Genomic DNA, 15,330 nt, shown 5'->3' with positions numbered 1-15,330 from the left:
TTTTAATGAAAATAATACCACAGTGATAACATGATACTCATTTTCTTGAGCCATTTACATACTCATTTTCTTGAGCCATTTACATATGTATATACATACATATGGGAAGTTATGTATACATATTTCTATGCTATACTTTGTAGAATACAATTCTATTATACGTCAACATATACAGTTTGCTCAATATGATTTCTGTGAATGGTATCAGTCATGGGGAAATATTAAGAGCCTGAATAAACATGGACAATACTTGCAGAATGCACATAAAATTGAAGATGGTATATAAGCAAAAATGTGAAGTATATCACTTACAGCTTTCATATCGAATGCACTTTAAAATTTTTAATAGATTAAAAAAATTTAAATCATCTTTACCCAGTTTCATGTTTTTTTTTCACTATGTGTCTCCTGGATGATTTGAATTATATATGCTGCTCAAGATCCTTTTAACAACAGTAACCTAATGCCTTACATGTGTTTCTGATATTTTTATTCACTTGATCACTGTTCAATAATTGTACCAAGTTGATAGCTGTAATTTTTGATCACTTTAAGAATGTAAATTTCATCTGTATGTATACTTTTGATCCTAACTCTTTGGAGGCATAGGCAGGTGGGTCTCTTTTTTGAGGTCTACCTGGTCTACATAGGAAAACCCTGTCTTAAAAAATTAATCAATAAATAAGCAAATAAATAAAAAGAATTTAAAACACTTGAAATTAATATGAACACAACCACATCTTTAATAACAATTGATTTTTTATTGCAGATAATTCATATAATCAATTTAAAAAATGTTATATAGTATCATATGGGAACTCAATTTCACCGTAAAATAAACCTGCTTTTCTCTTTTCATTGGTTGCTCTTAGTTAACATTTTCATACACATATATAATTTATTCTGGTTATTCTCTCCCCCACATCTTCTCATCCCCTCCCCTATGACTTAAACTTATACAGTCTTCTAAATTAAGGCTTTCCAAATGTAGGATTTCTCTTTTATGTTTTATACATTCCTTTACTTTTCCATCTACAGTTGATGATATCTTAATAAGAAACCCATTCTGTCATTAGGATTATCTCAGTGCTTGGTAGGAGACATTCACATTCTTCAGTAGCTTGTCATCAGTGCAGGAAATGACATCGATGTCTCTCTCTGTTTCTGTCTCTCTCTGGCGCTGGCTCTCTGTCTCTGTCACCCTCTCCGTCTTTCTCTGTCTTTCTGTCTCTCTGTCTCTCTGTCTCTCTGTCTCTCTGTCTCTCTCTCCATCCCCTCCCCAATTGTTTTGTTTTCTAATACAAGGTCTCACACTTTAGTCTAGGCTTGAACTCAAGGCAATCCACCTACCTCAGCCTTGTGAGTGTTGGGATTGCAGGTATACACCATCTTGCCCAGTGAATTTTGTGACTCTCGTACATCCCTTTACCCTTTCTGAATTATTTTTAATATTGCTGTGACCCTTTTCTAGCTTCTAGATGTAGATACATTAACTGATTAGAAGGTTTTATTTTTAAAGATTTATTTATTTATGTACATGAACACTCTGCGAGTGTGCCTGCATGTCAGAAGAGAGCTTCAGACAGAAGAGGGCATTGGATCCCACTACAGATAGTTGTCTGTCAGCATGTGGTTGCTGGGAATTGAACTTGGGAGCACTGGAGAAGCAGGGCTCTTAACCACCACGCCATCTCTCCAACCTGATAAAAAAGATTTTAAATTTCATTCTATTTCTGTTTGTTTACAATCTTTCTTCTTGAGAACACTGTGATGGAATGTCCAAATGGTAATTAGTGGCGGTTGGTAGGAGCCATATGTGTGATGCTGCCATATGTATGAGGGGCTGGCAACAAGGTGCAGAGCCAAGACCATGGCCCAGTGCCCTGAGGCTCGCCTGCTGGATCTGGGATCTCAGCCCCATCAGGATGCCTTCAGGTGAGGACAGCAGGTGGTGGCTTGCACCCTGCTGAGCTGGCCTAGGAGAGTGGCAACCACAATCACCATGCCCAAGCCTCAAGCCTGGGGCAGCTGGAAGCTCCGCAGGCGATGGCCGCGGTTAGGTTATGTTGGGCCTGGGGGCCACAGAAGCCGCCCTGCGCCTCCTCAGAGCACTGAGGGGGTCTGACGGGCCTGGGCGGAGCCCAGAGATTCACACCACACGCCTCCCCGTGTCCTGCTTCCCCGTGTTGCCTGCACCGTGGAGTGGGCACCCGTGTCTGTCCCACCCCGCAGCTCGACCGCGCCCGAGCCGGGCCTCAGGGCACGCGGAGCTCGTGGGTGAGCGCGGGGCCTGAGGGGACCGGGCGCCCGCGTTATATTTGGCGCCCTCAGCAGCGCGTGTGCCTGGGCGAGTTTTCCATCAGCAGGTGCCAGCAGCCGGGGCGCCGCCGCCCAAGCTGACTCCTCTCTCTCCCTCTCCAACCCCGGCAGGGCCCAGAGGTGATTCTGACTGCACGATGTCCTCCTTCCTGGAGGCGAGCTCTTCGCAGGCGCCACATCGCGAACAAAAAGAGAAAGAAGAAAAGAAAAGAAAAAGCAGAAGAAGCGGCCAGGGAAGGGGGCCTTAGCAGCGTTGGGCGTCACCTCGGCCACCGGAGGGCGCGCTATGACAGCGACGGGGTTTCCAACTGAGACTACAGCCTCGCAGTGTCCAAGGAAGAAGCCCAGGCCAGTCCTGCCAGGGGACCTCGAGGCCTGGCGCTCGCGCAGACCCCTAGCCCGACCTCCGGTCTGGTCCCCAGGGACAGCAAGGAGCAAGCAGGGCGGGCTGCACCTTAAGAGCAGCATCATCAAGGTAGGTAGGAGACCTGCTCCCCTCCTTGGACTGGTTCTGCCCCCCCCCGCCCCCCCGCGCCCTGGGAAAGCAGTGGCAGAAGGAGGCAATGCAAAGTGAGCCCATTGGGTAGGGGAAGGGAGGGTTCAGGAATGTATGGAGAGCTGAAGCAGGGATTGGAAAGCCCATGGCATTGAGAAAGAATGGAGAGGTAATCTGGAGTGTGCATGAGAGCTGTGCTCTGACATCCCCACAGCAACTTGGGGTTGTCACTCCTCTCCAGATGACTTGGAATTAAATGGCCTGTACCTGCCAGGGCAGGACAGGCTTTTCAGAGGCAGCTTAGCCTGGTGGCACATCCCTGTAATGTTTCTAATGTATGTTAAAGGCCTGGGATCAAGGGAAAATATTTTCTAAAAACCTCAGGCAGTGAATGTATTATTTAATAGATTTCTTCTGATCTACTATGTAATTGGTTGCCCCTTGCAAGAAATTGTATTTGGAGGATGCAAAATACCCTCATTCAATTACTTGGAGAAAGGGAACATAAACAGAGATTTCCTCTTTTTTAGCCTCCAAAGCTCTGAGAGATTACAGTTCTGCATAATTTAATTCTTTCCTACCTGCTATGAGCAGACCTTCAGATCAGCAAGTTCCTTTGGAATGGTTTTGCTCGTTGTTGTTCATTTTCCATGGTGCTGATTAGAAAGCCATGAATTGTTTTGTGAATTTTAAATTTCAAGAGGTGGCACCCAGAGTTGATGGTGGTTTCCTTCAAACACTGCAGTGTATTTGCAGCATAAAAAAATACTTCTTGTGACAAGAAGTGGAAAAAGAAAGTTGATGAGCTAAGAAAAGTAGAGCCTTGAGCCAGATCAACCATTTGGCTTCCTCAAATATGGAGCAAGCATGGAATGTGGCTTTTTCAGAATCGATGGGGTTTTTAGGATTGGGCAGTGAATGCTGTCTGGTGCTAACCCGTCCCTTTTGTGGCTGACAACCCTTAGGAGACAGGTCAGAATGTGCCAACAGCACAGAGTTGGCACTGGTGGTGTTTGAACTCAGAAGTGCTCAGGAACTGTGAAAGTTTCTCTGTTATCACCCTGGAGCCATCTAGTGAAATAGACCACTGTGATGCTGTGAAAGAGAGGCTGTTGTGAGGGCTGGAGAGATGACTCAATGGGTAAGAGCACCAAGTGTTCTTCCAGAGGTCCTGAGTTCAAATGCCAGCAACCACATGGTGGCTCACAACCATCTGTAATGAGTACTGATGCCCTCTTCTGGTGTGTCTGAAGACAGATGCATTGTCTCACATATAAATAAATAAATCTTACAAAAGATTGTCATCTACTGCAGTTTCTATGTGGACAGGGCACAGTTGAAGGGCTTAAAGATCAAGTACATTGCCTGTCTTTAAAGATCAAGTGTATCACCTAACTTTTAAACCAAGAAATGTAGTGTCTTTTTTGCTGCTTGTGTAGCTTTTAGTGATGTATCTTTTCTCCTAGTACGTCCTTTGTTTCCATAATAGTTGTTTTCAAGTATATATGATTATCGCTCCTATTTGCAGAGCTATTCAATATTTTCATTGGTTAAATATTTGTGGTGAATTTACATTGTGATATCAGTAAAATGCTATGTGAAAATTTTAGAGAATATACCGGTTTGGGTAATTTTAATAATCTTTGCCCTCAAGTGGTGGCCTGTTTTCACATTGAAAAGACTGGAATTCATTACCATCCATAGCAGGATTGATAGGGAAGCACAATGGACAGCAACAGTGTTGTTCCCTTTGACAGTTGTGGGAGCCAAGAAAGAAGAGTGACTTGCTTTTTGTGATTTACCAAATCAAGACTCAGTATCATTACTATAGAAGCCCATGGAAAAAATTATGAAGTTTTCAGAAATCACCAGTTGAAGAAATGGTGGTTTTGCTTATATTGAATTCTGAGTTTCAAAGTTATGTTTCATTTTTCTTTATTCCTTAATGAGGCTTTTTATTAAGTTTTTTTATTCACCATTACACACTTAGATGCACAGTGCTAGGATCGTAGTAGGTGCTCATTAAATCACTGACCATTGGGGAGGAGGTGTGATAAGAAAGTATGTATTTTCTGTAAGTTCTGTTAGTTTTGGGAACAGGTGGTTTTAGGTTTACCATCATAGTTTGGTATCTTGTCCCACATAAGACAACTTGACAGAACCCCCTTTCTGGCCATTATGTTCAACTTATTTTTCTCTTAATCATTCTTGAAAATCATAGAAGTAGTGTGGAAAATTGATTGTACCTGCAGTATAGCAAAAAAGCCCAGTCTAGATAGGAAGCAGTTATGTTTCTCCATGAGCTGATGTCTTAAAACATCTAGATTTTAGGAATTTGGTGTTGTGTTTTCTAAACATACATCTTACAGCATACAGATAACATCGTGAGAGAATAAAGGAATCTTTTGATTTAGCACCAAATTCCCTAAAGCAATGACTACTGCTCAGCTCTCCTGGCCATATGAATAGCCGAAATTATATTTCACTCTTTTAAAGAAATAATGAAAGCACTTAAGGTTAAAGCAGAGCCCATGGGAAAAGTTTGCTGTGGTGTTTCTCTTTGGTTTCTTTTGCTCTTTCTAGAGAATGACTTTAAGAAGTCAGGGCGGTCAGGTGGTCAGTGTGGTCAGGCAATCATGAGCAGATGGTTAAGCGATGTGCTAGGGGCCCATAGGTCAGTGAGCCCAGCTGAGATGCAGAGTCTAGCCAGTGAGCGTAACTGAATAGCAGAGGCTAGACAGTGAACCTGACTGAAGAGCAGAGGCTAGCCAGTGAGCCTAGCTGAAGAGCAGAGGCTAGCCAGTGAGCCTGACTGAAGAGCAGAGGCTAGTCAGTGAGCCAGGCTGAAGAGCACAGGCTAGCCAGTGAGCCAGGCTGAAGAGCAGAGGCTAGCCAGTGAGCCTGACTGAAGAGCACAGGCTAGCCAGTGAGCCAGGCTGAAGAGCAGAGGCTAGCCAGTGAGCCTGACTGAAGAGCAGAGGATAGCCAGTGAGTCTGACTGAAGAGCAGAGGCTAGCCAGTGAGCCAGGTTGAAGAGCACAGGCTAGCCAGTGAGCCTGCCTGAAGAGCACAGGCTAGCCAGTGAGCCAGGCTGAAGACTGAAGAGCAGTGATTTTAACCTTTATTTATAAGTTCTTCAGTTTTCCTAAAATTTCTACAAAGGTTTGCCTCCATAAAGTTTGACTTATAAGGTTCTCCTTGCTCTCTTCTTCTTATCTCCTTTCCTCTTGCTCTTATGACACAATAATTTCCTTACTCTCAATGCCTTACTCTCAACGCTATGCCTTTACTTCTAAGTTCTTCTTGAGTTCTGTTCTCTTCAGTTCAGTTCTGTCTAAAAAGCTTTCTCTCTCTTTGTCCTCAGCATTTGTATATCTTTCTGAACACAGCATCACATGGTGAAAAGTTCACCACAAGTTTGCACAGGAATTCAAATCATAAGTTGGATAATCAGTTTACGACAGAGAATGTTTACATGCATATCCATGAAGAGTAATCATCAGGATAAACCGTCACCATCTGTCACTGGCTCTGCATGTTCATGGAGAGTTAAAAGCTGTAATTTTTATGAGAAAAGAATAAGTGAAATTGCCTATAGGCAAATCCAGTCAATTATTTACGTTCAGTCCTCGCACCTATAGTAAATCATTAGTTCTCTTTTTATGAACTTTGGTTAATTGGTTTGTACCCTCTTAGCATGGGTTCTAATTTGTAGATGCCTGCTTGGTATTGCAGAAGCAATTCACTCATGAAACTTTAAGAAGGAAGAGTTCTCAATGCAATTTTGATTACCAGAGAAAACATAATAGCTGTCCCATTATAAAGGAGCTTAAAATTACTAATCTAATTTTAGGAATTCTTATAGAACCATCATAAGAATTAAGAAATCATCTATTTGTCTGTACATCATCACGCCAAGACAATACATCTTCATTGCTCTGTGGTGATCTGCTCAAAAGAGTGGGGTAAAGAGCATGACAAATACAGAGGCAGATACTTGCAGCCAACCATTCAACTGAGAGCAGGGTCCCCAATGGAGGAGTAAGAGAAAGGATTGAGGGAGCTGAAGGGGTTTACAGCCCCATAAGAACAACACTAAGAAACACCCAGAGCTCCCAGGGCCGAAACCACCATCCAAAGAGTACACATGGACAGACCCATGGCTACAGCTGCATATGTAGAAGAGGATGGCCTTCTTGGGCACAAATGGGAGGAGAAGCCCTTGGTCTTGTCAAGGCTTGATGCCCCAGTGTAGGGGAAACCAGAACAGGGAGGCAGATAGGCCTGGGTGTTTGGGTGGGTGTGGTAACACCCTCATAGTAGAAGGAGGAGGGGGTTTTATAAGGGGTTTTGTGGAAACCAGGAAAACGTATAACGTTTGAAATGTAACAAAAGCCCTCTCTGGGGAAGGGACAGCGGATAAGGTGCTCTGAGCCCCTACTTCCCTGCTGCCTCCCTTTGATCGCAACTGTGGTGCATGGTCTCAGCCTGGGACTGTCCATGGGCTGCTGCTGGCACTGGTCCTGGCGTTCATGGCCAAGAGCATGATAAGCAAGGAGCACATGGTTTGTCCCGATTCAGAGCAGGGCCAGTGGCCACCAGAGAATAAGCACAGCTTCCTGTACGATCATGAGGTCTTCCTGGGCAAGGAGGACTCCAAGACCTTTGATAGCTAATCCTGGACGAGAGCAGGAGTAGTTGGGGAAAATTGTTGATCCAACTGACAGTGATGAAGGCAGCCTTGTTACTACTGAGGATCTGAAAGTTTGGATCAAACAGGTACAGAAAAGATACATCAACCAAAATGTGGCTAAACTCTGGAAGGATTATGATAGGGACATAGATGAAAAATCTCCTGGGAGGAATACAAGCAGGCTACCTATGGCTACTACTACTTTCTGAATTCCAAGATAGCTCTGATCATCACAACTTTAAAAAGTTGCCTCCACGAGATGAGAGGAGGTTTAAGGCCTTGACGGTGACCTGACAGCTACTCAGTACGGGTTCATTGCTTTTCTGCACTAAGAGGATTTAGAACATATGAAGGAGATTGTAGTTCTGGAAACGCTGGGGAATATCGACAAGAACAGGGATGGTTTTGTGGACCAGGATGAGTACATTGTGGACATCTTTTTCTCACGAAGACAATTGCCCTGAGACCTACTGGGTTTTGTCTGGGGAGCAGTTCAATGATTTCCCAAATCTGAACAAGGATGGGGAACTGGATTAGGATGAGATTCACCATTGGATCCTTCCTCAGGACTATGACCATGCACAGGCTGAGGCCCAGCATCTGGTGTATGAGTCAGATAAAAACAAGGATGAGATGCTGACCAAGGAGGAGATTCTAGACAACTGGACCATGTTTGTGGGAAGCCATGCCACCAATTACAGAGAAGATCTTACCAAAAATCATGATGATCTTTGAAAGAAACTCATCCTCATGTGGCCAACAGTCACATGCTTTCTACGGATGTTCTGGGTGATTGCTATATTTGTCAAGTATATAGCAGTTGTGTCCCTAAACAATAAGAAACCTTTCTAAAGCTCAAAAAAATCATACATTGCACCACAAACAATAATAGTAGGAAATTTAAACACGCCACTTTCATCAATGTACAGATAAGGGAAACAGAAATTAAACAGAGACACAGAAAGACTAACAGGTTATGAAACAAATGGATTTAACATATATATATATAGAACACTCCACCCTAAAACCAAAGGATATACCTTCTTCTCAGCATCCCATTGTACCTTCTACAAAATTGACCATATAATCGGTCACAAAACAGGCCTCAACAGATACAGGAAGATAGAAATAACCCCATGCATCCTATCAAAAAACCACGGACTAAGGCTGCTGATCAATAACAACAAATAGGACAGAAAGCCCACATATACATGGAAGTTGAAGTCAATGACAACTTGGTCATTGGAGACATAAGAAAGAAATTAAAGACTTCTTAGAATTTAATGAAAATGAAGATACAACATACCAAAACTTATGGGACACAATAAAAGCAGCACTAAGAGGAAAACACATAGCTCTGTATGACTGCAAAAAGAAACAAGAGAGAGCATATGTCAGCAGCTTGACAGCACACCTAAAAGCTCTAGAAAAAATTAAATAAACCCTAGAGGAGTAGAAGGCAGGAAATAATCAAACTCAGGGCTGAAATCAAACAAGAAGAAACAAAACCTAGTATCAAAAGAATCAGCAAACCCAGGAGCTGGTTCTTTGAGAAAATCAACAAGATACATAAACGCATAGCTATATTAACCAGAGGTCACAGAGTGTATCCAAATTAATAAAATCAGAAATAAAAGGGAGACATAACAACAAAATCTGAAGAAATTAAGAAGATCATCAGATCCTACTACAAAAACATATATTCAACAAAACTGGAGAATGTGGAGGAAATGGACAATTTTCTATACAGATACCAGGTACCACAGTTAAATCAGGAACAAATAAACCATTGAAACAACCCCATAACTCATAAAGACATAGAAACTGCTAATAAACATCTCCCATCCAAAAAGAGCCCAGGACCAGATGGATTTAGTGCAGAATTCTATCAGACCTTCATAGAAGACTTCATACCAATACTGTCCAAACTATTCCGCAAAATAGAAACAGACAGAGCACTACCAAACTCCTTCTATGAAGCCACAATTACTCTTATACCTAAACCACACAAAGATACAACAAAGATAGAGAAATTCAGACCTATTTTATTTATGAACATTGATCAAAATGCTCAATAAAATTCTTGCAAACTGAATCCAAGAACGCATCCAAACAATCATCCATCATGGTCAAGTAGACCTCATGGCAAGGATGCAGGGATGATTTAATATACAGAAGTCCATCAACGAAATTCATCATATAAACAAAGCCAAAACCACATGATCATTTCATTAGATGCTGAGAAATTATTTGACAAAATTCATTACCCTTTCATTAATAAAGTCCTGGAAAGATCAGGAATTGAAGGCCTGAATCTAAATATAGGAAAATGCAAAATACATCAAACCTGTACCTAACATCAAACTAAACTTAGAATATTGAAGGAATCCCACTAAAATCAGGGACTAGACAAGGCTGCCCACTCTTTCCCTACTTTTTCAATATGGTACTTAACATCCTAGACATAGCAATCAAACAATGAAAGTAGGTCAAAGGGAAAAAAATAGAAGAGATGAAGTCAAAACACTAATATTTGAAGATGATATGATAGTCTACTTAAGCAACACCAAAATTCTACCAGAGAACTACTTAACCTGATCAACAACTTCAGCAAACTGTCCGAGTATAAAATTAACCCAAACAATTCAGTAGCCTTCCTCTACTCAAAGGGTAAACAGGCTGAGAAAGAAATTAGGGAAATGGCACCCTTCACAATAGTCCCAAATAATATAAAATAACTTGCTGTTACTTGAACCAAGCAAGTAAAAAATCTGTATGACAAGAACTTCAAATCTCTGAAGAAATTGAAGAAGGTCTCAGAAGATGGAAAGATTTCCCATGCTCATAGATTGGCAGGATGAATATGGTAAAAAATGACCATTTTGCCAAAGGCAATCTACAGATTCAATGCCATCACCAACAATATTCCTACTCAATTCTTTATAAAGGTAGAAAGTGCAATTTGCCGTCATTTGGTAGAACATAAAACCCAGGATAGCAAAACTATACTCAACAATAAAAGAACTTCTGGGGGAATCACCATCTCTGACCTCAAGCAGTATTACAGAGCAATAGTTTGTATGGTATTGGCATACCGACAGGCAGATCAGTGGAACATAATTGAAGACACAGAAAAGAACCCACACACCTATGGTCATTTGATCTTTGACAAAGGAGGTAAAACATCCAATGGAAGAAAGATAGTATTTTTAACAAATGGTGCTGGATCAACTGGAGGTCAACATGTAAAAGAATGCAAGTTGACCCATTCTTATTACCCTGTACAAAGCTTAAGTCCAAGTGGATCAAGGACCTCCACATCAAACCAGATACACTAAAAGTAATGGATAAAAAGTAGGGAAGAGTCTCGAAGACATAAGAACTAAGGAAAATTTCCTGAACAAAATACCAGTGGCTTATGCTTTAAGATCAAGAATCGACAAATGGGACCTCATAAAACTGAAAAGCTTTTGTAAGGCAAAGGACAGTGTCATTAGGACAAAAAGGCAACCCACAGATTGGGAAAAAATCTTTACCAATCCTGCATCTGATGGAGGGCTTATATCCAAAGTATACACAAAACAGAAGAAGTTAGAGTACAGAGAGCCAAACACCCCTGTTAATAAATGGGGTTCACAGTTAAAGAAAACATTCTCAGCTGAGGAATATAGAATAGCTGAAAAGCACCTAAAGAAATGCTCAATATCCTTAGTCATCAGGGAAATGCAAATCAAAACAACCCTAAGAATCCACCTCACACCAGTCAGGATGTCTAAGATCAAAAAATCAGGTGACAACAGATGCTGGCGAGGATGTGGAGAAAGAGGAACACTCGTCCATTGTTGCTGGGATGGCAAACTGGTACAAGAACTCTGGAAATCAGTCTGAACGTTCCTGTAAAATTGGACATTGCACTACCTGAGCACACAGCTATACCTGTCCTGGGCATGTACCCAAAAGATACTCCAACATACAACAACACATATGATCCACTATGTTCATAGCAGCCTTATTCATATTAGCCAGAAGCTGGAATGAACCCAGATGCCCTTCATCAGAGGAATTTATTCGAAAAATGTGGTACATCTACACAATGGAGTACCACTCAGCTATCAAAAACAATGACAACATTCAATTCATAGGCAAATGGAAAGAACTAGAAAATATCATCCACAGTGAGGTAACCCTATCACAGAAAAACACACTTGGTATGCTCTTGGGAGCGATGGCCATGAAGCCCTCCATTATTGATGTTATTATTATGGTGAGCATTAAGTATGCCTGGGTTCATGGAAAATCGCCAGCCAGCTGCAGAAGACTAATACAAATGTGGTGGTCAAGATGAATAATCATATGATAACGTGTGACATTAAGATACCCAATGTCATGACCTGTAACCTTTCTGAAAAACCAACATCCTGCTGACTAATAGATATGAAAAACCCGTGACCTTTCTGACAACCTGTCAACACCAGCCAATTCTCTGACCACACGAATATTGTGTCCTTAGCGTGGGTAAATGTTTCTTACTTCCCCCCTCTCTCTGTTACCCTTTTTATGGTACAAATTCAGCCTTGGGGAAAAATAAAATTGTCGCCTTGATCAGACACTTGTCTTGGAGTCCTTCATCACATCTCTTGTCCTTCATTCTCTTCCAGGTACTGAACACCCCTCGTTGACAGTATGCACTCATTGATAAGTAGATATTGACCAAAACCTCGAATTACCCAAGATGCAATCAACAGATCTCAGGAAACTCAAGAAGAAGGATGACCAAAGTGCATATGCTCCCACTCCTTCTTAAAATGGGGAACAAAAATATCCATAGGAGGGGATATGGAGGCCAAATCTAAAGCAGAGACTGAAGGAACAGCCATTCAGAGTCTGCCCCACATGTGGCCCATATATATACAGCCACCAAAACTAGGTAAGATTGATAAAGCTAAAAAGTGCTTACTGAAAGGGACAGATTATGCATCTCCCCTGAGAGACACATCCAGGGCATGTCAAATAAAGAGGTCAGTGCTAGCAGTAAACTAGTGAACTGAGAACAAGACGCCCTTTATGGGAATTAGAAGAAGTATTCAAAGAGCTGAAGGGCTTGCAACCCCATAAGAACAGCAATGCCAACCAAATAAACCACTAGCAAAAGACTATACATGGACTGACCCAGGGGTCCAACTGCATATGTAGGAGAGAATAGCCTTGATGGGGCACCTGTGGAAGGGGAAGCCCTTGTTCTTAACAAGGTGGGACCCTCAGTGCAGTGGAATGTCCGGGAAGGGGTTTCTAAGTGGCATGGATTGGGGGACCATACATATGGGAGAGGTCATGGCAGGGGTGCTTATGGACCAAAAGCTGGGAAAGGGAATAACGTTTGAATAAAACATATATATCTAGTAAAAAAACTGTAATTTAAAAAAATGATACTAATACCAAAAAATAATCAAAAAATGTGAATAAGAAAGAAATTTTAGGTTTTGGAAAAAGATGAATGCCAGGTATTTGAAAAACTGTATGACCATGGTAAACACTTTAATATACTTGAGAAATTTTTTACATGTTAATGAACTGCATCTTTTTTTAAATAGTGAATGGAAATCCAGTCCCTTCCTGGCTGTGAGGCTAGGTATCCAGATGTAGTGGAATTCATTATTTGTTGGTCCTGAACCTTTGAGTCTGCTTCTAACTCAGCTTATGCCAAGGAAACTAGGCCAGGGTGATGTCTAAGACATTGACCAAACCATCTGGACTAACAATCACAGGTGAAATTCCACCTTGTAAATGGGAGGAGAGGAATAAAAGATACCTTTAAGGATTTAAAAAAGATGAAATGTACCCAAAAAAATCCAATAAAAAATTTAAAATAAAAATAACTTCGGAAATACAAAATACTGGGGTGCCATTCCACAATCATGATGTGTTTCTTCTTTGATAGCTTACAGGTTAATTTACTTCTCTATAACTGTTTTCTTATTTCAAAGTAAGTAATGGCATCATCTGTGGAGTGATGGTGAGAACAAAAGCTTTGCCGAACTTGAATAATCGATCCCTCCCAAGCATGTGCTTAATATTCTAAGAACAGTGAAATTTCCTGAGGGGATTAAAGAACAAAATCCAAACATAAAACAGGAACAACAACGATGTAAAAACATTCTGCACGCTGGGTATGAAGGCATGTTGCAACTTTAATCAGCTTTGTAGGTATTTCTAATAAACACACAAAGAAACAAAAATCCCATCACAGTCCTAGCAGTTGCATCCAACAAAGAGAGAGCTGTGAGGTAGTGCGTGCTGCTTCTTTCCCCAGATACCCCTGGGCCTCAGGCCTGCACCCAGTGAGCTGGACCAAGAGCAGCCAGGTTGAAATTCCTGCTGCCATGGCAGGATTCTGCAGGAACATTTCCCTTTGACAACAAGGAACCTGTGTGGAGGAGACCTCTTGGTGAGTCCTCAAGGACTCTATGTGTCCTATTCTACAGGGAGAAGCCCTGCCAGGTCTTTGGCAAGGCCAGCCAGTTGTATGGGGAAGTCTCTGGTCCTGTGGCAGAGGGCGAGGAATGGCAGAAAGAATGGCAGCTCCACTGAGAGCAAAGGCTACCCTTCTAGGCCTGTGACCTCCTAATTAATTTATCTTTTCACCTGATGCCCTATTCACATTTTCTTACTATCATACAACTGTGATCTTGATGAGCAGCTGGACTCTTGTTTTCTTAATCAGTTCTTTGTTGTCACAGACGTTTTTAACTTACTCCAGCCCCTGAGACTTATTCATAACTTCTGTATGAAGTAGGACCCTTGGTGGGACTGTCATCTCAAAAATAGAAGGTTCAGTAATCCAAAAGATTGGAATCCAGTTTACCTCAGGCCAGGAAAGAAGTCAGCCACCATTAGTAAAAGAGCAAGGGAAAAAGTACATAGGACACATAAGTGCCCTAATCAGAAGAAAAGATCCTCAAATTCTAAGGGCCGCACATCTGCACCCCTCTCTTCTGAGCTTTGTATAGTGATGTTGTATAACTCCAGATGGTAGTAAAAGGCAGAGTTCTTCCCAGAAAGGTCAGACATGATTTTCACTCTTACATCTGTTAGGTGGGGTGGCATTATAGCACACATTCATGTTGAATTATTATAACACCTATGATAAGAAAACAGAATCCATATATCACAATGCCAAATGGACTCCCTCCTGAACTTATGGACCCATTAAAATTGAGTTTCAACCTGAACTCAGGCCATTCCACTCCCTTTCCATCCTCCTGATTCTTATGTTTGCTACACGTAAAAGATCATGGTGTAGTCCCCAACATCCTCATGCCTAGACTTGTCTATTCAGGAAGTATGATATTGGAGAAGTGATGGCTATATAGTTACAATGTAGTAACACAAGGTCCAAGTTGACATTTGCTCACTGATGTCCAATTTAATTGTCTTGTTATATTTGAGAAAGGGAGGATGCCCTACTTTATATATAAAACGGACAGAAATTTATTATTTTTATATGCCCTGTAGTTGATCCCTATGATCCCAAGGAAAAGGAGCCTTTATTGGAAAAAAAATAGGATTATAGACCATTGATTTTGTGAAATACCTGGATATGTAAATGGAAACAATGTCAGCTGTCAAGGACTGCACAGTAAGCAAATATTTCCAGGTTTTATACACTCAGAGGTATAGAAGAAATATATTGGCCTCCAGAAAAAGGGAAAAGCTTAGGAATCGAAGTACATGTCACATGCATTGTCTCGAGTAGTAGATTTACTTTTAAGAAAAATCTCCCTCCTCCTTGGTCCCTAGAGATTTGGGTGCTAAGAAAAATCTG

The 15,330-nt window shown here is 41.5% G+C and overlaps 1 protein-coding gene and 1 pseudogene across 5 annotated transcripts in view; both read left to right on the top strand.

The window, feature by feature from the left end:
• LOC148003499 (disks large homolog 5-like) overlaps positions 1-15,330 on the top strand; it is a 35,005-nt gene that overhangs the window by 11,083 nt on the left and 8,592 nt on the right. The window contains exon 1 of one of the 5 annotated variants that reach the window (XM_087568756.1): positions 12,167-12,435. The exons of 1 other annotated variant lie outside the window; for it this stretch is intronic. In XM_087568756.1, the coding sequence (XP_087424882.1) occupies positions 12,345-12,435 (91 nt within the window). In that variant the 5' untranslated portion in view covers positions 12,167-12,344. Of the gene's footprint in view, positions 1-12,166; positions 12,436-13,919; positions 13,954-15,330 lie in introns of those variants that run through there. 3 more of the 5 variants (XM_087568755.1, XM_087568759.1, XM_087568758.1) reach the window with 3 other exon arrangements.
• LOC148003500 (reticulocalbin-1 pseudogene) lies at positions 7,348-9,442 on the top strand (annotated as a pseudogene).

This window comes from Rattus norvegicus, chromosome 9 (assembly GCF_021556685.1).
Source record: "Rattus norvegicus strain SHRSP/BbbUtx chromosome 9, alternate assembly SHRSP_T2T, whole genome shotgun sequence".
Lineage (NCBI taxonomy): Eukaryota > Metazoa > Chordata > Mammalia > Rodentia > Muridae > Rattus > Rattus norvegicus.
This window is presented reverse-complemented; position numbering and strand designations above follow the sequence as displayed.